Source organism: Mytilus trossulus, chromosome 5 (genome assembly GCF_036588685.1).
Source record: "Mytilus trossulus isolate FHL-02 chromosome 5, PNRI_Mtr1.1.1.hap1, whole genome shotgun sequence".
Taxonomy (NCBI): Eukaryota; Metazoa; Mollusca; class Bivalvia; order Mytilida; family Mytilidae; genus Mytilus; species Mytilus trossulus.
Genome location: NC_086377.1, coordinates 32,811,428 through 32,839,108, shown reverse-complemented (window position 1 = coordinate 32,839,108; position 27,681 = coordinate 32,811,428). Strand labels below are relative to the sequence as shown.

General features: G+C 32.2%; 1 protein-coding gene across 2 annotated transcripts; it reads left to right on the top strand.

Annotated features, from left to right (window-relative positions):
- The first annotated feature begins 1,232 nt into the window (after positions 1-1,232).
- Positions 1,233-26,371, top strand: LOC134718768 (uncharacterized). Of its 2 annotated transcripts, XM_063581471.1 has the most exons (4): positions 1,233-1,320; positions 13,162-13,266; positions 15,734-15,814; positions 20,115-26,371. In XM_063581471.1, the coding sequence occupies exon 4, from the start codon at positions 20,144-20,146 to the stop codon at positions 26,324-26,326; it is 6,183 nt and encodes a 2,060-aa protein (XP_063437541.1). In that variant the 5' UTR covers positions 1,233-1,320; positions 13,162-13,266; positions 15,734-15,814; positions 20,115-20,143; the 3' UTR covers positions 26,327-26,371. The 2 variants fall into 2 exon arrangements, with proteins under 2 accessions (XP_063437541.1, XP_063437542.1); XM_063581472.1 differs by lacking the exons at positions 1,233-1,320; positions 13,162-13,266 and adding an exon at positions 13,811-13,932.
- The last annotated feature ends 1,310 nt before the right edge of the window (positions 26,372-27,681 follow it).

The following is a 27,681-nucleotide window of genomic DNA, read 5'->3' as shown; positions in this document are numbered from 1 at the left end:
TCTGTGACATAAGTTCCGGTGGAACATATTTCCTATGAAATTTGTTCCCGTGGAACAAATGTCACGCCGGAACAAATTTTTTGTTACATACGCCCCCCCCCCCCCCCCCCTTAAAAAAAAACAACTATCGTTATCTGCTAGTATTTTATTGAATAATGGCAATTTATCATATTCATTAATTAAACACATAATCTGATTTCTTTTTATACTGATTCCCCAATCAGACAGATGGGTCATCATCAACCGTAAAATTTCGTTTCTCGGAGTCCGGCGTGTTCGGCTATGCGACTAGTATCCATTGTTGTTGGAATTTCTCGTTATTGGTCTACTGCTGTTAAGATCCATCCAATCATTTTAATATACCATAGACAATTCATGGAGAGAACTAGGCATAAAAAATGTCACACCCTGACACTTTAACTATAAAATATACATGCTCTAAGTCAGGAACCGTAATAACATTAGTGCAATTCGCTATTATTATACATATTTTATTCTACGCCCCCTTTCCAATATCCTGGACACGCCCCTGATACAAGTGAGCAATTAAGCTTGCTACAGTATAAAACCACGTTTAATCCACCATCCACTACATTGTATTATGTTCTAATTCGTAACCTTAACCGAACATAAAACATTTATTAATATCATACAAAAATCTCACATGGGAGTATAGCCACTTGCATTTTATTCAGGTAATGTAAGCCACGTAATTCATTGTATATCAATGAGAATTATGATTTGCCTGTCTCTAACTAGCACTACAATATCAATATTTGCAACTCTTCTTGGACTATCAACCTGTAAATAAATAATTTTTATAATTATTTATTCATAATTTTCATAATTATTTATTTGGAAAAAAGCATCTAGAGCACTTGACTGCAATGACTCGAATGACTTTAACTACTATCAAACCACCCGTGCATGAAGTACTGTACTGGAATATTGAAATGTTTTCTACATAAAATTTATTCTCGACCGTATATATGTAGTATGAAAAGACAATTGTTGTCCGATGAACGCAAATATATGAAAGGTTTTTTTTCATTTATGTATCAATGTCATTTTTATTTATTTTTTGTTTAGCTAAGGAGTACTGTTCTGTACTGGAAATTCGATTTCTTTTTAAAATGACCAATATATATATTGTAATTTTTCTGATCTTTCCGGAAACAAGTTATTTTACACCGGTCTGGTTTTATTTTTACTTTTTCATTTGAGTTATTTCCCCTATTTCTTTATTTACACGCGAAAAATCGAGAAAAAACAGTGCATTTGTTCGATTTGACTTGACTAGCATGTAGAATGTAATTTAAGGTAAGTTATAATTACAGTTGCTATATTAAACATTGTTTATTTTTATTTATAAATGCTTGTCACGTCAATTAAGAAGATTAAATAAGTAGAAATTGGTCATCTGTCATGGTTCGCTACTCGAGACCGACGCGGTCTAAAGATATAACAAGGCACGAGCCGCACGACTTTGCTACATTATTGTACAAACTTGAAGTGCAAATAATTATTTATCTTGAAAAGCCGATTGTATTGTGTTGTAGTACCGGTGACAGTGACATTTTCAATTTGGAACTCACTACTAGCTGAGGCTCCCTCCTTGGTATCTTTCAATAGGGAGCTTTTATTATTTCTATCTAATCTGTGCAGTCGATTATTTGCCAAGTAAGTCAAATGATGGACTGGAGCTGTGCCGGCGGGGATTTTTTTCCCTGGTACCGCCACAGAAACACGATTGGTTCGGGCGTGATGAACGAATAGCAAATGGGACCCCACCCTCTTTTTTATACATTGCTTTTCTGTTTTTTTTCTGCCATACTTTATACTCGCTTGTATATTCAGCGTAACCTAGAATGTAGATGTAGAAGCATTCCAAAGTCATATATGAGCCTTTCGATTACATGAGAAAAGCCAAGGATAAACCTACATAATTTTTGGACATTATTTCATCATTGAAATGTTTACATGTTTGCAGCCTCTGCATGACTCTCTGCATCTAGGGTAATGTAGCCAAATTGGCCTTCCTAGTCTACATGTACTTGTTACTGTAAGCCATGAAATTAATATTGTGTCTTTTTGAACTTTATTTCACAGTTCATCTGATAAAAAAATTTAGTCACTGGACAAAATGTCACACTTGCAAACTATAAAATAGTGTCTCCCTTAGTGAAAAATTGTCCCTAGCACTTGGACATAATTTCATGGATGTTAAATTATAAAAATATGCCACAAGGGACAAATTTTCATAGTGTACCTACAGTCAGGGATATAACTCTATCATGTCTATCATGTCTATAGGGTTATTACAGAAAAATAACATACATTTGTTATTGTGAACTAAAAATTCAAATAATAGTGATAACATATGTATGTTACATGTTTAAAAGGGACAATATACATCATTAGTTTAGTTAAAATGTATAAAAGTTCTATTGATATTACTTTTGTCTATATGTATACTTAACTATTGAAAGATATAACAGTTCATCATAAGTTTGCCAATTTTGCATACATTTTGTACTACACCTACATTGTATATGTTATTACAGAAAAAATATGCCTGTAATAACTAAAGGGTTTTATCACAGCTTCTCTATATCACTTCAAAGCATTTGCTCAGACATACATCATGCTTAATTACAATGTATTTTAATTAATTGTAAGAAATAATGACCAGAGCATGTCATGCATGTAATGAGGTTCTGTGCAAGTTTCTCAGTAATTCCCAAGTGTCTTATATAATAAGTTACATTCCTTTAATAACCTAGCCTTGTTATCACAGCTAAGTTTATTCTTTAATAGCCTCGTCTCATTGATTTACCATGGTTAATCAAAAATTAATTAATTTAATTAAAAAATTAGTTATCAAGGCTTTGCATTTAGTTGCTGCGCAAAGTCTCAAGAGTTCCCTAGAGCCCACTATAAATGAAATAATTTTACAAATAACAAACATATGTTATTACAGATTTAGAAAATTTAAGGAATAAAGAGTACCGGTAGACAACTCATGAAAGTATCTGTAATAACACACCCAAGTTATTTTCTGTAATAACCCTATAGAGTTATATCTTTGACTGACCTATTTATTATATTTGTTCCTAAAGAAGGGAAATGATTAAGCTCAATTAGTTAAATCATAATTGAAATTTAAATCATGTAAATCAAGACAACATAAGAAAAGTCATGAAAGTGGTGAATATAAACAGCTATTATATAGAATTTTTTATACATACATGTTGACAAAAAACATAGGATCTTGTTCATGTTGTTATAAATGATAATCCAAAGATGTAACAAACAAATCATTGAGTCCACATGCTGTATACATGTTTATAATGATGTATCTAAAAACAATAGACCACTTTCGAGTTCATCCGTCACCGGCAAAAACTCGTCAATTATACACGCCTTTATGACGTCATTTACCAGATAGAGGGGCTCGCCTGTATCCCTGCACTATTTACGTTCATCAAGCGTCTTAGTGATCGTCTTTGTGCAGGATAAACTAGAAATAATGGTGGCTCTGTAGGTACTTACTGACATTTCCCTAATGACAGCAGTGTTGATTGTCAATTTTGAGAATTCAAATTGCCGAATAATTCGTACAATATAGAATTATAGTTTTCCAACCACTCGCTCAACATTGGAAGGAAGTGACGACGCCCCTAAACGCACAAATGACGATGATAAAGGCGCGTATAATTGACGAGTTTTTTCCGGTGACGGATGAACTCGAAAGTTGTCTATTGTGAATTCAGTCTATTATTTTTGGTAAATTAAATTATTTGGAAATTGGTATTAGACCAAACTTTTATGCAATTAATTATTTGGACGTCAATCATGTTAATGAAAAAATATCCAAGATCATCCAACAAAGGTCAAAATAGATATCTTTTAAACATGTGCCAGGGACACTTGTACACAGAAGTGGACAATATTTTATAATAAAATTCTGTCCTGGACAAAATTTTACAGGTCATATTTGTCCTTAGCATAACCTCGTCTGGTTAAACATTTTATAATAAAATGTCATAAGATCTGGATTGAAACATAAATTTATACCAGACTTTACACATGATACATGAAAATTTCTGTTTTTGGGGGAATTTGTACTGGGTAAAGGGAGTGTGTTTTCCTTCTGATTTCTTTGTCTTCCCATTGTCTATACAAATATACCCGTTGTCTACCCAAGTTCTTGGATATTGGACATATAACTATGTAAACAACAAAAAGTATGTTAAAGACATACATTATAGGATTAAACACATTTTTAGCTCACCTGTCCCGAAAGGGACAAGTGAGCTTATGCCATCACTTGGCGTCCTTCGTCGTCCGTCGTCTGTCATCGTAGTCCGTCGTCGTCGTAAACTATTTCAAGAATCTTCTCCTCTGAAACTACTGGGCCAAATACTTCCAAACTTTAACTGAATGTTCCTTAGGGTATCTAGTTTGTAAATTGTATCCGAAGTTGTGATCTATCAACAAACATGGTCGCCATTGCTAAAAATAGAACATAGGGGTCAAATGCAGTTTTTGGCTTATAACTCAAAAACCAAAGCCTTTAGAGCAAATCTGACATGTGGAAATAATGTTTATCAGGTCAAGATCTATCTGTCCTGAAATTTTCAGATGAATCAGACAACCCGTTATTGGGTTGCTGCCCCTGAATTGGGAATTTTAAAGAAATTTTGCTGTTTTTGTTTATTATCTTGATTATAATTATAGATAGAAATAAACTGTAAACAGCAATAATGTTCAGCAAAGTAAGATCTTCAATTAAGTCAATTTGACCAAAATTGTCAATTGACCCCTTAAGGAGTTATTGCCCTTTAAAGACTTTTTTCACAATTTGTTCATCATGTTGACTTACTTTAAAAAAATCTTCTCCTTTGAAACTGCTGTATCAATTTCAGCCAAATTTAGGCAAAATGAGTTTCAGAGTATCTAGTATAAATTTTATATTTTATTTCCTTGTATGTCAAGAAACATAGCTCCTATGGCTAAAATAGAACATGGGAGAAAATGATTATTTTTTTTGGCTTTTGAAGAAAATAGGACGATCCAAAAAACATTTAAATAAATTGAAAGCCAAAATAATCATTGATGAGAGATTTAACCAAAAGAATTAAGGTGAGCGATTCAGGCTCTTGAGAGCCTCTTGTTTCTAGAGGTTATTGATGTGTAAACCGGGGCGGTTAACTCTCAAACTGAATAAAAGTCCGAAGGATTAAACAAGTCTACCCAAGTTCTTGGATAATCCTATAATATAAGCTTTTAGAACAAATTACTTTTGAAAACACGAATCAACCAATACAATAAAAACAAGACCGCAACATTTCTGGGGGGTTTGTATAATGAAATGATGTTGCTGTTGTTAACGTTTGCTTCGTTGTCTGTAGACACATTTAGTTTTTAGACTATAATAATTCATACATTTACACTGTAACATACAATATAGAGCCAGACTAATAATACAAACTGTTTACTAAATGGTATACAAGAAAAAGTAGGAAAAATAAAGCACCCAGTCAATTTGTAATGTACATTGTAAAGTCTTTTGACCAAATCATATAAATGTACCACATGGACTCTGCACATGTAAGTATGTTGCAATAAGGGGCAGTCTCAGAGATCATTTTTGTCAAGCCTTCGACTTTAGTTGAAAAAGCAAGACTAAGCGATCCTACATTCCATCATCATCGATGTCGTCGTCGGCGGCCTCGGCTTCCACAAATATTCACTCTGTGGTTAAAGTTTTTGAACCTTTAATAACTTTCTTAAACTATACTGGATTTCTACCAAACATGGACAGAAGCTTGTTTATGATCATACATTGTGTAAGATAGTATCCAGAAGTAAATTTTGTAAAAATAAAATTCTATTTTTTCTGTATTTTAATTATAAATGGTCTTAGTTTTTCTGCGGGGAAACATTACATTCACTCTGTGGTTAAAGTTTTTAAAATTTGAATATCTTTCTTAAACTATACTGGATTTCTACCAAACTTGGACAGAAGCTTGTTTATGATCATAAGATAGTATCCAGAAGTAAATTAAAAAAAAAAATCCATTTTTTCTGTATTATACCTTTAAATGGACTTAGGTTTTCTGCCAGGAAACAACACATTCGATCCTCTGTGGTTAAATTTTTAAAAAATTTGATAACTGAATTTCTTATACTATTTTAAATTTGTACCAAACTTGGACAGAAGCTTGTTTATGATCAAATGCTAGTATCTAGAAAGGAAATTTTGTTAATATTTGGTACCTGCAGTCTATCTGTATTTTACTTATAAATGGACTTAGTTTTTCTTCCAGTTAACATTACAAACAGTCTGCAGTTAAAGTTTTTAAAAAAATTATTTGATTCATAAACTATCCTGAAATTTTTACCAAACTTGGACATGTTAGACAGAAGCATCTTACAATCAAAAGATAGTATCAAGAGGAATATTTTTATTGATTGTTTTTGTCATTTTTGTTTAGCCTGGGAGTTACAGCAAAAGTAGGCGAGACACTAGGTTCCGCGGAACCCTTACAAATTTTTTAACTTTATATTCATTAATACATGTAATATATACTTTGAAATTTGTCTTTCTTTATTTTAATGCATCATGTGCATTATAATAGCTAGTTATTAAATGTGCATATCAAATGATTAAATATTATTTCTCTTTAAAGCAATCAAATGTAGTTTAATAAGATATTGTGTATATAATGTGTATAATGTATACGTACAAATGTAGCATGATATGAATGTCAATGTTATTGAAACATTTTGGAATTCATGTTTAACATGTTTAATGTACCGTTTCATACATTAAATATACAACATGTATAATATTAGTACAAAAGATGTTTTAAAGATTTAAATAATTTACCAATTTCACTGCTATTTAACAATTTTATGAATTTTAAACATTATGCAATGTTATAGTATTGAAGAATTTTATATAAAAAAAAAAAAAATTTGTTTGACATACTTTTAAATAAAATGTATGACTTTAAAATGACATATTGACACTAAATTGATTTTATAGGAATTTTTACTAAATGTACTGTTAATAAATTCATGACCACTTACACCAGGTAAAAGAAAAGTATTTATGTTAAGCACAATCAATGACATGGTTGAAAGTCTCATTTTTGTTGAGCCTTCGACTTTAGTCGAAAAAGCGAGACTAAGCGATCCTACATTCGGTCGTTGGCGGCGTCAACAAATATTCACTCTGTGGTTAAAGTTTTTGAAATTTTAATAACTTTCTTAAACTATACTGGATTTCTACCAAACTTGGACAAAAGCTTGTTTATGATCATGAGATAGTATCCAGAAGTAAAGTTTGTAAAAATAAAATTCCATTTTTTCCGTATTTTTCTATAAATGGACTTAGTTTTTTCTTAGGGGAAACAAAACATTCACTCTGTGGTTAAAGTTTTTAGAATTTTGATAACTTTCTCAAACTATCCTGGGTTTGTACCTAACTGGGACAGAAGCTTGTTTATGATCATAAGATAATATCCAGAAGTAAATTTTATAAAAATAAAATTCCATTTTTTCCGTATTTTACTTATGAATGGACTTAGTTTTTTTCTGGGGGGAAACATTACATTCACTCTGTGGTTAAAGTTTTTAGAATTTTAATAACTTTCTTAAACTATCCTGGGTTTGTACCAAATTTGGACAGAAGCTTGTTTATGATCATAAGATAGTATCCAGAAGTAAATTTTGTAAATAAATAAATCCATTTTTTCCACATTTTACTTTTAAATGGACTCTGTTTTTTCTGCGGGGAACTATTACATTCACTCTGTGGTTAAAGTTTTTAGAATTTTGATAACTTTCTCAAACTATCCTGGGTTTGTACCAAACTTGGACAGAAGCTTGTTTATGATCATAAGATAATATCCAGAAGTAAATTTTCTAAAAATTAAATTCCATTTTTTCCGTATTTTACATGTACTTAAAAATGGACTTAGTTTTTTTCTGGGGGGAAACATTACATTCACTCTGTGGTTAAAGTTTTTAGAATTTAATAACTTTCTTAAACTATCCTGGGTTTGTACCAAACTTGGACAGAAGCTTGTTTATGATCATAAGATAGTATCCAGAAGTAAATTTTGTAAATAAATAAATCCATTTTTTCCACATTTTACTTTTAAATGGACTCTGTTTTTTCTGCGGGGAACTATTACATTCACTCTGTGGTTAAAGTTTTTAAAATTTCAATAACTTTCTTAAACTATCCTGGGTTTGTACCAAACTTGAACAGAAGTTTATTTATGATCATAAGATTGTATCCAGAAGTAAAGTTTGTAAAAAGATTACTCTGTTTTTTCTGTAATTTACTTTTAAATGGACTTATTTTTATTGATTTTTTTCCTCATGGTTGTTGAGACTGCGATTTACAGCAAAAATAGGCAAGACACTGGAGTATTTACGCTTCATGCTCTTGAAATCAACCAACCAGCTCAGGACTTAAATTACATTAAGAAAGTTATTGAGTTTTCTTGTTCGAAATGAATTATTTGACATTTGTCATGTCAAGGCCTTTTATCATATTAATACATGAAGCTTTCTAAATATCATGAAATTATTTGGTATGGATTAAGTTCACTGTTAAAGGACATACAGTTACCTCATTTGTACATGTACATTGTACATGATAAATTCTGAAGCAATCATATCCAGCATATTTTTCATTGTTTTATTTTGCAGGTTTTTATGCTGTTATTTTTTTTTCAACCATTGTCATTGCTGAGGAATAAACATTTATGAATTGATATATATCAAACAATAAGCTCACTGGCCTAGGACTACAAAAGTTTTTCTATTTAAGACTGTTTAATTTTATAACATATTCATGATAATTAAAAACCTTCAGGTGGTACCAAAAACCTAAGAAATTAAATTAATTTGGTTCGTTTTAATTTTATAAACTTTTTACAAACATTTCACTAAATTGACCTTTTTTGACCAAAATATAAAAATGTCTGAAATCTAGAACCACACACTTTATTGGAAAAAAATGTTTGATTTATATCAGTTTGACAAACACTAATTTAGATCATTGAGAACCTAAATATTTCCTTGACATTATAATAGATTGTGAAAAAGCATTCAGCTGATTTTTACAAAGTTATCCCCCTTGGTGAGTCTATTTATACAGTTATAGGTGCGGGTCTCATTGGGGTCTAAGCATGACGGGGGATTGCCGATTTTTTGTAAGCGTGACACGTGAAAGTCAAATTATTGTGTCGTGAAAATGGGAAATGAGGTCTTGCAGGACCCAGGAAATGACAAAAAAATGCGAATAGTGTAAGCAGTCAGTTAACTGCTAGTAGTCTGTTGTTATTTATGTATTATTGTCATTTTGTTTATTTTCTTTAGTTACATCTTCTGACATCAGACTCAGACTTCTCTTGCACTGAATTTTAATGTGCGTATTGTTATGCGTTTACGTTTCTACATTGGTTAGGTATAGGGGGAGGGTTGAGATCTCACAAACATGTTTAACCCCGCCGCATTTTTGCGCCTGTCCCAAGTCAGGAGCCTCTGGCCTTTGTTAGTCTTGTATTATTTTAATTTTAGTTTCTTGTGTACAATTTGGAAATTAGTATGGCGTTCATTATCACTGAACTAGTATATATTTGTTTAGGGGCCAGCTGAAGGACGCCTCCAGGTGCGGGAATTTCTCGCTACATTGAAGACCTGTTGGTGACCTTCTGATGTTGTTTTTTTATTTGGTCGGGTTGTTGTCTCTTTGACACATTCCCCATTTCCATTCTCAATTTTAGGGTATGGGAATCTGACAAACCAGTTTAACAGATTAATACTGTCTAATTGTCATGTTTTATGAAGATTTTAAGGCCAGACAGCATGATGAAAAGGCTATTTAAATCTACAAATTAATTGATAGAAAGTTTATAGCAGTATAACTTTTTTGGTTTCATGATGTGACAATCTAATGATGACAATAATCCATTGATTTTTGTGTACCACACATGATATATGGACATGATAGTACTAGCAATATTTTTGAATAGTTTGATATTGAAACAATGAAATTTATGCACCATTTTACACCTACAACACGAAGAGCAATACCCACTCAATATTCATCTGGTCATGGCATTAACAGGTTCAGATTAAAACTTATTGAACATTATGCAAGGGTTAATGGCAATGATCCAAGTCTGTACTAGTTCCTTACCAAAACTGGGTATGTTATAGGTTCTGCTTTAATCGAGCTTTTGTTCTTAAAAAGACATGCTCGTATAAGTTTTTAAGGATCTATATACTTATTTCAGCATTGTTCATGCTCTTGTCCTAGACAAAGACCATGGAATACAATTTTTTTTCTAATAGTCATGTAATTTTTGTTGTTCTTATCATTCAACACTAAAATAAAGTACATTGTAATAAGACATAAATTAAAAATAACAATGATTGTTTAATGTGATGACAAATATTTAGAAACATTTTTAAACTGTAGAGTAAGGGTTGGTCTCGTCAACCAAACCTTACTTCTTACAGGCAGTTTAGTATGGAAGTGACGACTCCATGCTGAATTATTATCAAATTCGGGAAATTCATTTTCATTGATTTCTTAACATTATGATACATCATTGTTAATTTTGGTTTTTGAAGTATTAATATATATATCTAATCAGTCAGTTATAAAAGTCCGAAAATTTATTTTTACCCTATATTTCTTAAGTAATGTGTTAGTTAATCCCAAGGGTTTGTACTTTATAGTTTTTAATAAATTCAAAGATCAACTAAAGAATAATATTAATGCTGTGTACATGTAGAAACTAAACGTTTCTCTATTAAATATAGACTTGGCTCATTGTTTTTCAAAAGGCTAAGAATGAAGTTTTTCAATTCCCCATTTCCATTCTCAATTTTATAGGATATTAATATTTCAAGAATAAAGGCCAAAATATATTGTCACAAGGTGATTTTAGTGAGCTGTGTCTCATTATACTCAGTAGTATGGAAGAAGTTTCAATAACATTTATGATTATCAAATTAGACTATTTCAGAGGATTCTAGTACAGAAAAGAACCAGAATACAAGACATTTTCAAAGTAAATTGCAGTTAAGCAATCAAGTTCTGTGCTTTGCTCGTGGGAAAAAGAGATATATTCAGCCTCATTCTAGTGTCGGTTCCTCATCCTTGTCAAATATTATATAAAGGAAAAATCCATTAGGTTATGGATTTCATGTTACATTTCGGAATATGTAACATTTCATTGTGTGTTTTTTTTTTAAACTTCCATGTGGATATGGATTTCAAAGTTTTACATTCGTTGATGTAAAACATCAGTGGATCAGGTGAATCTCCATGTGGATATGGAATTCACAGTTTACATCCGTCATATGTAAATTTCTTCAGTTTCATGCGGATTGAAACTTCGAAGGTCAGGAAAACCATATACATGTGTATTAGCTATGAATCGCCATGCAAATATGGAATTCACAATTTACATACATCTAGCCTATATGTAAATCCTGAAGTTTCAAGCAGAGTGAAACTTCAAACCAGGCGACTGGTTAGTGTGGAGCACAACTTTTGGGGCATGAATCGCCATGCAGAAATGGGAATTCAGAAGTTTCATGTGGATTGAGACTTCAAACCAGGCCACTGGTTTATGCTAATAAAACATCCTTCAGGTACCACTCTCTTCTGAGAGGAAGGTTTGTTTGTTTCCAGAAGATTTGTCGTGTTTGCGCAACAGAACAGATATGTTCCAGAAAATTTCAGACCAATAGACTATTGCCAAAAGATTCGTATCAAAAGATTCATATCAAAAGATTCAAATCATAAGACTGTGTTAAAATAACTATTCATTACGTTATAATGAGATATTAAACCAAAGGATTCGTATCAAAAGACTCATATCAAAAGATTCGTATCAATAGAAGCAAAACCAAAAGACTGTGTTCGAATGACAATACATTTTTTGTTCAATGACGTTAATAATGATATTCATGTACATAATTCAGGATGTGTTTACTTTCAATGAGGATATTTCAATTATTGTAGAATAATTTGCTTTAATGAAATAATGTTAATTTAAATAATGTGTGTTACCATGTAGTATATTTATTATGCACATGTATGAAAAGATTTTTTTTTTATTGTTATTTCTTCTTTCTATAAGAAAAAAAAAATCTTTTGTGGAAGAAGGGAGAGTATATCACCAAGGAAAAATGAGGTATTTTTCCTTAGCAATATTTTTGAATAGTTTTGTATTGTAATAGAAAAATGTAGTTTATTTTATTTCATATGGTTTATTAGTTAATGTATGCGGGTTCTACTTTGTAAACTATTTTACATAAAATTATTGTTTAAATGTTCTATACATTTCAAGCGTAGGATACTTCAACCAATGTCAAATAAGCACTTTTATAAACTATTGATCTTGTCTGGACAATGAGACTGCAGCAGTTACCAAATTATATATATGTCTAGTAAAGTTATAAAGAGCATCTTAAAAGTTCGGACAACGGTCAAGCGACATCTGCAACTTTATTTGTGTATTATACATTTTGTCGATAACTCATAAATCATACATTCTTTTGTTTGTTACTTGCTAGGACATTCAGAACTTAGTATTTAAACTTATTAAGCCGCTATGAAATCAATAGCGAGTTTCTTGATATTCTAGGTGTCAGTCGATCCCGGCCTGCCTGGATATCGGCAGCAATGTTGCATATTCTTATACATGTATTTCTTGTGTTGTAAAATAAGAATGCTTTATCTATACGAGAATAATTAATATACCATCATTGAACTTAGTGTTTTATTGACTTCTTGTGCGTTATATGAAGAAAACCAGACAATGAGATACCTATGCTCTACCATCACTATTCAGAGTTAGTTACCCTACAAAATAATATGATAGGAACTGGGTCGCAGAATGTCAGCTAGTTCCCCCACTTATTTTGACATGCAATCCGGTCCGGTCATAGTACAATGTAGTTAAAGAAATAATAGGTGTATTTCATCCCTAATTGTCTTATTATCGGAATTCAATTTAAATATTATGAATGAAAAGTTTTCATTCATTATAATTATACATCATGATACAAGTTATAGTACATTATTTGGTGTATAAATGTGATAAAATTACATTTCAGATGATCGGGAAATGTGAAGATTAAACCAGCACAGGTTGAGTTCATTGACATGATTAATGTGAGAGAAAATCAACAAAGAAAGGATTTAAAAGGACAATATTTGAGGTAAAGTTTTATGTATTTTGACACCTTTTTAAAGCTCATCATACAATATAGTGCTAAAGTGTTTTTATACACCCTTAAAGGTTTTCCTTTCTTTAAATGTATTTTTTTATGACCTATTTAATGAACTCAGGCAGTTGATTGTATATTAAGTGTCTTAACATGGTTTAAAAAGAAAAAACTTGGAACATGGTTTGATAGATGTATGTAAGCATGGTAAGTGTTTCCTGCAGCTTTTGAAAAAGTAAGAGTGATGTTTTCTCAAAGGGCACTCTTAGCATGATTAACTACACTTTAATGGAACCCTAAATAGTTGTTTGGTAAGAAATATAGATGTATATTAAAGGTAATTGTATTAAATTTAACATGTTTAATTTCTCTTTGTGATAAGATAATCAGTTCTAAACATGCTTGACACAGCTTATCTTTATTTTTACCAATAGCTCTGTCCTTAGGCATAACAGTGGCATATTAAGGTTTGTGGGGGAAACGGGGTGGGGGGAGTTTCTGGGTATGTTGCAATGTTGCAACTCCACTTTTTTTTTTATATCAAGTTGCATTTGAATGGGGACTTATAGTAGGAACCCCACCTTATCCTGGGTTTGGAAACCTCATTAAAAAAAACGACTGGATCCACCCCTGCAATAGGCTGTTTGGTCTTTATATCATGTATGTATATAATGAAGATCATTTATTTTTAGAGATCATTGATTTGAAGCTCAAAATGTAAAAAAAACACTTTTTTATTTTTATTTTAACGAATTTCGCATAATTAGCATAGATGACAATTTTGCAACAAAATATGTAAACAACCAAGTTGATATTATTTATAGAAACTTCAAGGTTAAAGCCATCTGTTACAACCTTGAGAGATTGTCAGCAGAGTTCAAATATAATACATGTATATACAATGTAGAACTCTGAAGGTTCAAGGTTGTAGACATCTGTGACAATCACCCTGAAACATTATCAGCAGTCATTGAGGTTATATATTCTGTACAATGAACTCAGAATAATTAATACATCTAATATTCTTTGAAGGTTGTATGCATTATTATTAGCTCACCTGGCCCGAAGGGCCAAGTGAGCTTTTCTCATCACTTGGCGTCCGTCGTCGTCGTCCTGCGTTAACTTTTACAAAAATCTTCTCCTCTGAAACTACTGGGCCAAATTTAACCAAACTTGGCCACAATCATCATTGAGGTATCTAGTTTAAAAATTGTGTCCGGTGACCCTGCCAACCAACCAAGATGGCCGCCATGGCTAAAAATAGAACATAGGGGTAAAATGCAGTTTTTGGCTTATAATTCAAAAACCAAAGCATTTAGAGCAAATCTGACAAAGGGTGAAATTGTTTATCAGGTTAAGATCTATCTGCTCTAACATTTTCAGATGAATCTGACATTCCGTTGTTAGGTTGCTGCCCCTGAATCGGTAATTTTAAGGAAATTTTGCTGTTTTTGGTTATTTTCTTGAATATTATTATAGATAGAGAAAAACTGTAAACAGCAATAATGTTCAGCAAAGTAAGATCTACAAATAAGTCAACATGACCAAAATGGTCAGTTGACCACTGTAGGAGTTATTGCCCTTTATAGTAAATTTTTAACCATTTTTCGTAAATCTTAGTTATCTTTTAGAAAAATCTTCTCCTCTGAAACTACTGGGCCAAATTAATTGAAACTTGGCCACAATCATCTTTAGGGTATCTAGTATAAAAATTGTGTCCGGTAACTCGGCCAACCAACCAAATTGGCGGCCATGGCTAAAAATAGAACATGGGGAAAAATGCAGTTTTTGGCTTATAACCCAAAAAACAAAGCATTAAGAGCAAATCTGACAGAGGTAAAATTGTTGATCAGGTCAAGATCTATCTGCCCTAGAATTTTCAGATGAATTGGATCATCGGTTGTTAGGTTGCTGCCCCTAAATTGGTAATTTTGAGGAAATTTTGCTGTTTTTTTGTTATTATCTTGAATATTATTATAGATAGAGATAAACTGTAAACAGCAATAATGTACAGTAAAGTAAGAACTAAAAATAAGTCAACATGACCAAAATAGTCAAATGACCCCCTGAGGAGTTATTGCCCTTCATAGTCATTTTTTAACAATTTTCACAAAATTTGTAGATTTTTACTAACATTTTCCACAGAAACTACTGTTATAGATAGAGATAATTGTAAGCAGCAAAAATGTTTATTAAAGTAAGATCTTCAAAAACATCACCATCACCAAAACACAATTTTGTCATGAATTCATTTGTGTACAATGTTTAATATTAACATAGACCAAGGTGAGCGACACAGGCTCTTTAGAGCCTCTAGTTAATTTATTTATACTACATATACTGTACAGCAAACAAAATTTTGAAACATCTGATATCCTTCAAAGGTTATATATGTAATATATATGTCTATATTATAGCGAAAACAGAATTATTGAAACATATGCATGATCATCTTTTGCAGGTTGTAAATAATGTTTGGTGAAGGTTTAAACATGGTAAAAGTCTAAATGGAGAAGAAAAAGGTTGTCAGAATTTGAAAAAGGTTTGTTTAAACTGTGGCGGATCCAGAACTTTTCCTAAGGGGGGCCCTACGCCTCATGTCCTCATGCCTGTCAGACAGTTTTCACTTGACCTCGACCTCATTTCATGGATCAGTGAACAAGGTTAAGTTTTGGTGGTCAAGTCCATATCTCAGATACTATAAGCAATAGGTCTAGTATATTCGGTGTATGGAAGGACTGTAAGGTGTACATGTCCAACTGACAGGTGTCTTCTGACCTTGACCTCATTTTCATGGTTCAGTGGTTATAGTTAAGTTTTTGTGTTTTGGTCTGTTTTTCTTATACTATACGCAATAGGTCTACTATAATTGGTGTATGGAAATATTTTATGATCTATATGTCGGATACGCAGGTTTTATTTGACCTTGACCTCATTTTCACAGTCCATTGCTAAGTTTTAAGTGTTTGTGTTTTGGTCTGTTTTTCTTTATTTTTAAGCAATAAGTCAACTATAGTTGTTGTATTGAAGAATTGTCAGCTGTACATGTCTGCCTGACATGGTTCATCTGACCTTGACCTCATTTTCATGGTTTATTGATCAATGTTTCATTTTCTTGGTTAATGTTGAGTTTATGTGACAGTTGTAATAAAGCTTTATATTTAGGTCTATCAAGATAGTATCAAGGATTAGTAAAGAAGGCGAGACATTTCAGTGTGTGCACTCTTGTTAATGTAGGAATGAATTTCATTGACCTCGAAAAGGCCATGTCTAAAAACACAAAATAGTATCAACTAAAAAAAAACAAACAAAACTTATTGCATAACTGCTGTTTGACATTTTAAAAATATCATTGCATATTACGGTAATAGTCTGAAAACTGCTGTAAATTTCCAGGGAATAATTGTCAGTAAACAAATACAAAATCTTAATGTTAAAATTTATTTAAGGAATGACTGTAATATTTTTTCTGTTTATGAAGAAATAATATAAAAAATTTGGTGCTCACTGAATAACCTGTGTAGCGGGTTATTTAACAGTGTGCACCAATTTTTTTATGTTATTTTGAAAAAGACGGAAAAAATATTACAGTCATTTCTTATAATTTAATTCTAAATTCCTTTTTAAACCATAGAAAACCATGAAAAAACGTTGATGACGTCACGGTCACATGACTGAATTATGTCTATGGGCTCATAACAAAATAATGTCAGCCAATCAGAAGATGCATTACATCCAAAATTTAATTATTACTTTATATTTTTATTAATAAACATTGTTTATATCTTACAAAGTTTGTGTCAAATGTTTACAGATGAAAATCAGTCTATTGACTGGGTTTGACTTGATTTCCTTGAATAATTTTTAATCATTGACCTTCTGACTCCATAAATTTTGAGCAGGTGTATGAAACCTGTAGGAAAAAAGTGTTTACGTATTGAATAGGTTTTACTTTGTCTTTTTTAATTGACTTTTAATCATTGACCTTTCATCCTAATAAAATTTATAATAGGTATATGAAATCTTTAGGAATTAAAGCACATGTATGGTTAAAATTATCATCCTGAGAGAGTCAAAAAGTAAGACTGTCTCATGTATCATGCTTAAATATCATCAATCTGTAGCAGATATTTTCCCATAGATATAAGAAGATACGATATGGTATGAGTGCAGATGATACAACTCTCCATCCAAGTCACAACTTGTAAAAGTAAACCATGATAGATGAAAGTTTGATCTTAAACATGTTAAACAAGGATCATTGGCTTACACCGAACAGCAAGCTATAAAGGGCCACAAAAGTTACTAGTGTAATACCATTCAAACTGTAAAATATATATATACAACAAGAAACTAGAAACACAGATTACTGACTTAGCACAGGTGCAATTGCTGTGGTTTAAACATTTGATGGTACAAAACCATCACCCTTACCTGAAACAATAGTGCATACTAACATCACACATGGAAGGACACATTATGAAATATCAATTGAAATGGCTGAAATCAATCAAAAGACCAAAAATATCTTGTTTTTGACTGTTTGTCAAATTTTCTGAATCCTTTAGATCTGCTTACATCCACATCCATGTGTAGCCATAAAAAAGTTTCAGAATGTGAATATATATGTTCAAACTCTTTTAGGTCATTTTTTAGTAGCAATAAACAAAAAAACTATGTTAATTGGACATGCTTTGATACTATATATGCCCTTGAATTTTTACTAGATAACATTTTTGTTCGCTTTGTATATCGTCAGATTATGGAAATTCCAATGGGGACTAACTGTGCACCACTTATTGCGGACCTCCTTTTGTATTGTTATGAGTTACAATTTATGACAAAAATAAGCAAAGACCCATCAAAACAACATCTGATAAACAAATTCAATAATACTTTTAGATATTTGGAGGATACTTTGGCTCTCAATAATGACGACTTCAGTATGTATATTCATGAAATTTATCCTGCTGAACTTACTTATAAGATTACAAGCATTCTATGAGTATTGCAATACTTTAAATAAAGCTAATACTAACAATGACCACTGCCCTTTCCTCGATCTTGATATCTATATCACTAACGGAAAGCTGAATACTAAAATTTATGATAAAAGGGATGATTTTTCATTTCCTATCATTAATTATCCGTTTTTAGATGATGATGTTCCCTTGTCACCATCTTACGGTGTTTATATATCTCAACTTGTACGATTTGCTCTTGTATGTAACAATGTTTTAGATTTTAACGAGAGAAATTTATGTATTACTGAAAAATTATTACACCAGGGTTTTCGATATCACAAACTAGTCAAAACATTTACCATGTTTACTAAATTTTATCATCAGTATAAAGACATCATTCGTAAATATAGCTCAACATGCAGACTTCTTATACGTTCAGGTATTTCACATCCATTTTTTTATGGAAATATTCTTTATAAAGCACAAAGGTGTCAGTATTCACCTCAGAAACTTACAAAACCTTTGAATATACTTATTAAGAAGGGATATAAATACGATACTGTTGTCAAGTCATTAAAGATTGCATATTTTGGCGTTAATATTGAGTCACTGATAAGGTCTTTGCGTCGGAACTAAACACATTTATTCTAAAAACAGTTGTTGGCATGACACGGGTTATGTTCTTCTCATATATGTTATGATGGTATGATACTAAACTTCTAACGGGAAAGATGGTGCCTGATGTTCATATGATGAAATCATAATCTTTCAGTCAGTTTAATTGAAGTCTGGAGCTGGCATGTCAGTTAACTGCTAGTAGTCTGTTGTTATTTATGTATTATTGTCATTTTGTTTATTTTCTTTGGTTTCATCTTCTGACATCAGACTCTGACTTCTCTTGAACTGAATTTTAATGTGCGTATTGTTATGCGTTTACTTTTCTACATTGGATAGAAGTATAGGGGGAGGGTTGAGATCTCACAAACATGTTTAACCCCGCCACATTTTTGCGCCTGTCCCAAGTCAGGAGCCTCTGGCCTTTGTTAGTCTTGTATTATTTTAATTTTAGTTTCTTGTGTACAATTTGGAAATTAGTATGGCGTTCATTATCACTGAACTAGTATATATTTGTTTAGGGGCCAGCTGAAGGACGCCTCCGGGTGTGGGAATTTCTCGCTACATTGAAGACCTGTTGGGGTGACCTTCTGCTGTTGTTTTTTTATTTGGTCAGGTTGTTGTCTCTTTGACACATTCCCCATTTCCATTCTCAATTTTACCTACTTTCAAACCAGATTTTCTTTTATAATTTTATTATACAACAGCAAAGGTTTGTGGCTTATAAGTATATGCTGTCATCATAGTTGTTGTCACCGTGAATTAAGATTCTTTGTTTTGGGTCCCATTTTCAAATTGGTAGTCATTACTGTAACAAATGATTATGGTCCAGTGGGTCCATTTTAAACTTTGATACTACAATGGTTGTTTAGTTTGACTCAACCAAAGAATATGAAACTTGTATACAATGTTTATTACCACATAATTCAGATCTAGATCAAATTTAAGTGGCACCACTTTTACCTTTCTCGAGGTATGGCCCTTTATATTTTTTAGTTTTATTCCAGCAGGGCATCATCTGTGTCCCATGGAGAAATTATTCTTTTATTTTTCAAAGTTATTGAATTAGAAAAGGTTTCAATCTTAAAAAAAATAAAATCTAGACTGTTTTTTTTTGTCAAATTTTGAATGGCAAAATATCTTTAAAATAAAAGAAATAAATTATGGAACAGCATTATGTTTAACCTATTCTTAGCTAAGTTAAATTTCTCATATTTATTTGATATCCAAGAATCATTGATATTTACATTATTTTTTTTACAGGAACTACAAAATAGGAAGCATATTTCAAAATGGATAAGCTATATGGTTGTCCCTTGTGTAACATTGGATTTTCCAAGCCGACTGAACTGAAAAATCATCTTGACCTTCATGAGAATCAGCCGACTGAATTTAGATTCAGATGTGAACAGTGCCCTGCAGCATTCATTAATAAACAGTATCTTATCCTTCATCAGGCAAGTGCACACACTGAACAGGATACCTCATCACATGGAGAACAAATAAAAAGTTCTCAGGAGGAAAAAGCTTATAAGTGTGATCAATGTGATAAAAGTTTTATAAGGGTAGGTAATTTTAGAACACATATGAAATGGCATGAGAATGGAGAAGACCACTTCAAATGTAATCTTTGCAATCGGAAATTCCTAAATCAGGAGAGTCTCCTTATCCATGAACGAGTTCATTCAGGAAATACTCCATATCAATGTGGATTCTGTTCTAAAAGTTACTCAACCATAAAAAATCTACGTATACATCAAAATAGAATGCATAAAAACAGTAAGAATCATGTTTGTGATCACTGTACTGCGGCTTTCACATCAATGGTCAAACTAAATATGCACAGACTGAAACATTTTGATGATCCTGCTGATTCAGATGAGTTGTCGGTTGAATGTTCAGAGCTAGTAGAGTCCACACCTGAACAGTATATATGTAATATCTGCAATAAGACATTTCTAGATAAAGGATGGTTAGCAGATCACAAGAAATTACATGAACTAACAATGTTTCCATGTAATTTTTGTGACAGATACTTTGAAAGTATTTCTGATCTGAAAGGACATGAAATTGAGGAACATGGGACACACAGAAACTCATCAAAACTTTCTGAAGGAAATCATCATAAACAATCGTACAAATGTGACATTTGCAATAAAGAATTCATGCAAAAGCCTCTTTTAGATGCTCATTTATTGCAACATACACGCCAGAAGCCTTTTGGGTGTAACTTTTGCTCAAGTGCATTTCAATTTGACAATGAATTACGAATGCACTTGAGGACTCACAAGCATCCCAGACCATTTTCTTGTAAACTTTGCCATGCAAGGTTTGGACAGCACAATCAATTAAAAACTCACATCAGACATATGCATACTGGTTTGAGTGGGATTCAGCTTACAAGGTCACCTTCAACGTGTTCCACAGAGGAGACATCAACAGAAGAGAATGAGTCAGATACTGTTACAGTCTCCTCTATGATGGATTCTGAGACAGATATTTATGTTCTCGCCACCTCTGATGAACAGGGTATGTCATCTACCGTATCTACGGATGATGAGGATACAGACAACGAAGCAGTCAAACATTTTCATCCAATGTCAAATAGAGGTCATAGAGAAACTGATGAAATGAACATCGAATTAGATTCATCTCAAAAAGGTCCAGTTTCATTTTTGTTATTTGGAAAGCTAGAGGATCTTAAACAGAATGAGTTTTTATATGAAAATAGACAAACTTTAGAAGGAAAAAATCCCAAAATTTCAACTCAGCCAGATATTAGTTTTAATAAGTACAACAAATTTGAAGAACATTTAGAACTATGGGAAAATGGAGTGAGTAGTACTGTCAGGTCATTGCAAAATCGTATGAATACAATAAATCAGCCATTACAAGGAAGTTTCAACTCAACAGGTGTAGGTGAATATGGCAGATTGAATCAAGCTGGTGATCAAATGATAGATTTGCCGAAACTTTCTAATTATGCAGGAACTGACAATTTATTATCTTGGCCATCACCCCAGCATATCACATTATTCGAAAACATTGATATAAGTGAATTTTCTGATGACAGTACAGATTCAAAACCTAGAAGAAGGAGATTATCTGGTCGGAGTATTATGTCTTCTGGGAGTCATATTGGTTTAAAAGCTGTAAACCCAGACAATAGTTCTTACATTACCAAAGACGAGAATCTGAATAATGATTTAAGCCAGCTTGGCCATGTTAAAAATTCGAACACACCTAACTTTCAATTAAAACATACTATTGATAAACAGGATACCATGCTTAAATTTCATTCTGAAAAAGAAGAGGATGTAAAAAATGGAGCTTCACATTTTAGTCTATTTCAAGACATGTCTAAGCACACTGTTGCCACTAAAGGCAGATTTACTAAAGATATAATTCGAAATGATGCTTCTTCTTTATCTAGGATGAACTACATAGAACAAATGCAAAATAAAAATCAGAATTTAGAAATGTATGGTATGAATCCAAATGACAATCTCAGGGGACAATTTACTGGAAAGGGGTCAAGTCTTCTTCATGAAAATAAAACTGACCAGGAAAGGAAATTTAGACAAAACATGTCAGAAAACTTATTAGGAAAATATTTCTCTGGCAAAACTGAAATCTGTAAGCAATTTCGACCCAAACTTCAATCAAGTGCTTGTCTCTCTCCAAAGTCTAATTATAGCTCGGATTACCATGACAACATTCATGATGATAAACAGACCCAATTTAAATCATTTATTCAGTCTCATAAAAAAAGGATTTTTCAGAAGTCAGACATCAAGAAAAAGATTAGAAATGGTCATGAAAATTCACAAAGCTATGATAGTGAAAATGAAATAAGTTTTGCGAGTCGAGACATTGTGAAAAAAAGAAGTTCTCCTCAAAGAGGTTTTGAAAAGACAAAAGAGTCTGATACATGTGACAGTGAAGTTGAAATAAGTTTTAAGCGGCCAAATATTAAAATAACTATTAGGGCACCAAAGGAAACACATGAGAATATTGATTCTAGTGATAATGAAATTAGTTTCAGTAAGAAGAAAAAACAAAACAATGGTGTTTTTATTAAAGCTGATCAGAATGTTGAATCCAGTGATAATGAAATTAGTTTTAGTAAGAAGAAAAAACAAAAAGATGGTGTTTTTATTAAAGCTGATCAGAACGTTTCATTTTTTCTTGCAAATCCAATGTTGGGGTATTGCAGTTCTTTTGATGAATGTAGCAGCATAGATAATGACCTGGCTGATCAGACTACTATTGAAGATTGTAGTAGTATAGATAGCGATGACCGTAAATCACTGAGTAGCCATGGCAGTTATCTCGCTGATGATAGTACTGTTCCAGACGATGATGCTACACCAGAGAGGACTCTTTCTGAAAATAGCTGCTCGTCAGACATAGAAAGCAATTTTGACCACGATTATTTCTGGGATATTGGTTATGAGGACGATAATTCAAGCGTGGAAAATACCCTGCAGGGAGCTAGTTGTATGTACAGTCCTGTAAGTGGTAAATCTGAGGATGGTAGCATTTTAGACGATGATAATCTAATGACAGATAATTGCTCTAGTATAGAAAGTGATATAGAAATTGACATTCCACATCAAAAGTTGCATACTAAAAGATGCATGAAGAAGAAAAAAATATGGTTGAAAAAGAATTTCAAATTTGAAATCAGCAAAATTAACAATAGACCTTTTATATCTAATGCTTTCTATCAAAAGGATTCAAATGATGAAACTAAAGCACTTCAATCAGCTGTCTCAAACATTAGAAAAGAGTATGGTGAGAATAATTCTGTATTAGAAGACAAGGTTGCCAGTATTAGAGAAATGGTGAAAAGAAGATATTTCAAGATGAAAAAGAAATCAAGTGATAACAGTAGTAGAGAAAGTAGCATCAAGAAAACGTCTCCACTAAAGACACCCTCCTCATCAAATGGTAAACTAAAAACCCATAAAAAGATATCGTCAACAAAAGTCTCCCAATGTATAAACATAAATAGATTAAGCAAAAAGAACAATTCTCAGTCGTTAGAAAAAAGTAGCAGAGATACAGATTATTCTTCTACTGAAACCCTTTCTCCAAAGTTAGATATACATTGTGTGAAAGAACCAACAATTAGGACATTTCAACCTTTAGTCGAGAAAAAGGTAAACAATCTAGACACACCTATTGTTGCATCAGGAAAAATGCCTGTAATTAATAGTCCTAGTTACAAAACCAGATATGCAGAGGTAAAGATAGCAACGAAAAAACTAAATCGTAATTCAGATGTTTTTAATTCCAATATTGGTACATCAGAGAAGGAAGCATTACACACCGAAGAAGTCATTACTGTGAGTCCACCCAATATTCATGACAGTTATGTACGCACACAAGGACTTTTAAACCATTCAACTCTGGACATTTCTGAAGATACTACAAGTTCTAAAAGATCTTCTGTAAAAAGTCCACTCTATATAAAGAGTCCAAGATATAAGACCAGATATGCATCACAAAGGCTAGCTAAAAAAAGGATGAGGAATGAAAGAGACAATAGTTCTGTTAAATTACAGAAGCCTCCACGTACATCACATAGGTCTCCAGGTTCATTTAGTCAAACAAGTACAATACAAAACACTCAATACGCCTCATCACATAAGTCTACGGGTTCATTTAGACTAACAAGTCCAATACAGAACACTCAATATGCCTCATCACATAAATCTACAGGTTCATTTAGACTAACAAGTCCAATACACAACACTCAATATGCCTCATTGGGGCCATTCTTCAATTTGAAAAGTCCAATATATAAGACAAGATTTGCAACTCGGCGAATTGCACAGAAAAGAATAGCAATTGAGTCAGGAAAATTACTTGAATTCAATTCGAGGCAGCCTCCAAAAGGAATTGTTTATGGACCTACACCAACATCAGTAGGTCCTCTACAAGCAAAGAAAAGAAAGCTATCAACAAAGAATGAAGATCTATCAAATGTTACAAAAAACGTCAAAAGTAAGTCACAGTCAACGCTTCAAAGGAGTAGACCAAGGAAAAGAAATGGTCCTGCAAATCGTAGGAAACCGCCAAAACAAAATGGTCATATTAAACCCAAAATGCAAAATCAGTTTTCGACAGAATGTGAAATGGTCTGTCAAAGTCCTGTACATAAAGTGCAAAAACAAAATATCGTATCACAAAGTAATTTGGAAACGTGCAATAAACTTGTAGATGCCACTGTACCAAAAACCCGATGTGGCAGACCGGTAAAATCTCCTGACAGATATAAAACTGCAAATATAATTGTAAGTGAATGTACTGTGAAATTAAACCGGGTTCCAAGACAAAAGAATACAAGATTACAACGTAATGATTTGCAAAAGGATTCCCCAATCGAAGGTTTTCCAGAGAAAGAAAAGAAAAAGAGCAAAAGTAGGAAAACAAGGAACAACTCAATAAGAAAAACACAGAAAAATTTATCAAGAGACAACATAGAAAACTTTGAAGTCATTGGTATTGAAGAGGCCGAAACAATACTATCCAATCAACTCAGAGAACAGCAAGTTAATAGCTTTCCCAAACAAAAACATGAAACAATCTCTCCTAAAAGAAAGAGAAATAAGCTGAACAAAGAATCTACCAACAATTTATCAGATAAGAAAAAAGAACTTGATGAAAACTGCTCTATGAGAAACAAGTTTAAGAGACAAGAAAGTTATGATACAAGTAGCATAGGTAGTATAGCAGTCTATGAAGGTGTTGATTTAGACAAATATATTGGCAATGAGTCTTCAGATTCTCAGGATAATTTTGCTAAAAATGGAGGTTGTGATACTTACATGTCTAATTTTAAAATGTTTGAACGAAATTCAGACATGGCAGGACAGAGAAAAACTGAGGAAAGAAATAAGTTTGAAAAATACAAAACAAGTTCACAACAGGAAATATCAATGCCTGTGTCAAGTAAAGAATTTAATGATCACACTAAACAAATGACAAACAGACAACAGAATGATAAAACCTGTGTATCAGAACAAGTGTTACCATACAATATACAAGGATATAAGGCAGCTGTGTCAGAATTTGTGGTACCCACTGTTGAAAATACTCGTTCTAAATGTAAGGAACGTGAGAAGTTCATGAAAGAATTACAAATAACACATGACAATGTTAGAGATGATTTAGAAACAGTTGTTAGAAATACAAAAAGAAACAATGTTTCAAATAAAAGTGGAAGCATAAAACTAAATAAAGGTATGAATCAAACAGAAATAAACAAGGGAAGTACTTTTCATCCAACATGTTCAACAAGTTATAAAAATACAAATGATAAAATCGCTGACAAAAATGAAGTTGTGAAACCATGTATCATACAGAAATTGAAAGACAAAATGGGTTCAATTGTTGGAGATTTGATGAAGAATAGTTTGAAGAAGAACCAAGCAAAGAAATCATCAATACTCAAGGTACCAGTTTAAAAGAGGAACAATTCTGACAAAGGTGCCTTCATTCCGCTGGACAGACTTGATAGTTAATTTTTTTGTTGCTTTACATAACTTGTTCATAAATGTGCATGACATTTATTAGCAACAAGTTCTTCAGGGATGTATAAAAGAAATCTGTGTCGCTGCAAATGCTCAAAGAATTATCTTTTTATGTGTATAAACCTTCAATAAGTGATAAAAAATTATTATGTTATCTTCTAATTAGTAGCTATAAGTTAAATCCTTTTCATCAACAATTCTAATATCTTTTCTAAACTAGGATATCCTCAGGCATGACACTTTGACACTGTAGTCTAAAGAAAAGTTTGAAAATCTCATGATAGATGCTCAGGGAAAAAAAGTGTTTTTTGCATAGTATGATATGATAAAACATAATGTCCATACACTGTATTGATGCAGATTTTTTCGTTTTTAATGTGTTTTGTATTATCAATGTCTATATAAAGTAAATTGTTGTTCCAATGTTAGAGTGAGATTTTGTTATCTGATAAATGTAATTGTTAATGTACCATACTGGACAGTCTCATAAATAAATGTAGCTGCTCAAATTGGTTTAAGATTTTCAGCCTTTCTTTGAAAGCGTTTAATATATTTTTTGGATTGTTATTTATATCATGCTTATAATTTGAAGTATAATGTTATATGATCGATGTTTTGTAAATAACTTTTTTTAAGGATTTTGAATTCCATTTCAATTGTTGTATTCCTATGCATATCATATCATTTTTATACGACCGCAAAATTTGAAAAAAATTTCGTCGTATATTGCTATCACGTTGGCGTCGTCGTCTGCGTCGTCGTCGTCGTCGTCGTCGTCGTCGTCCGAATACTTTTAGTTTTCGCACTCTAACTTAAGTAAAAGTGAATAGAAATCTATGAAATTTTAACACAAGGTTTATGACCACAAAAGAAAGGTTGGTATTGATTTTGGGAGTTTTGGTCCCAACATTTTAGGAATTGGGGGTCAAAAAGGGGTCAAATTAGCATTTTCTTGGTTTTCGCACTATAACTGTAGTTTAAGTAAATAGAAATCTATGAAATTTTGACACAAGGTTTATGACGACAAAAGAAAGGTTGGGATTGATTTTGGGAGTTTTGGTTTCAACATTTTAGGATTTAGGGGCCAAAAAAGGGCCCAAATAAGCATTATTCTTGGTTTTCGCACAATAACTTTAGTTTAAGTAAATAGAAATCAATGAAATTTAAACACAATGTTAATGACCACAAAAGAAAGGTTGGTATTGATTTTGGGAGTTTAGGTCCCAACAGTTTAGGAATTAGGGGCCAAAAAGGGACCCAAATAAGCATTTTTCTTGGTTTTCGCACCA

Coding starts and splice junctions, on each gene's coding strand:
- LOC134718768 (XM_063581471.1), top strand. CDS start 20,144: ATGGATAAGCTATATGGTTGTCCCTTGTGTAACATTGGATTTTCCAAG.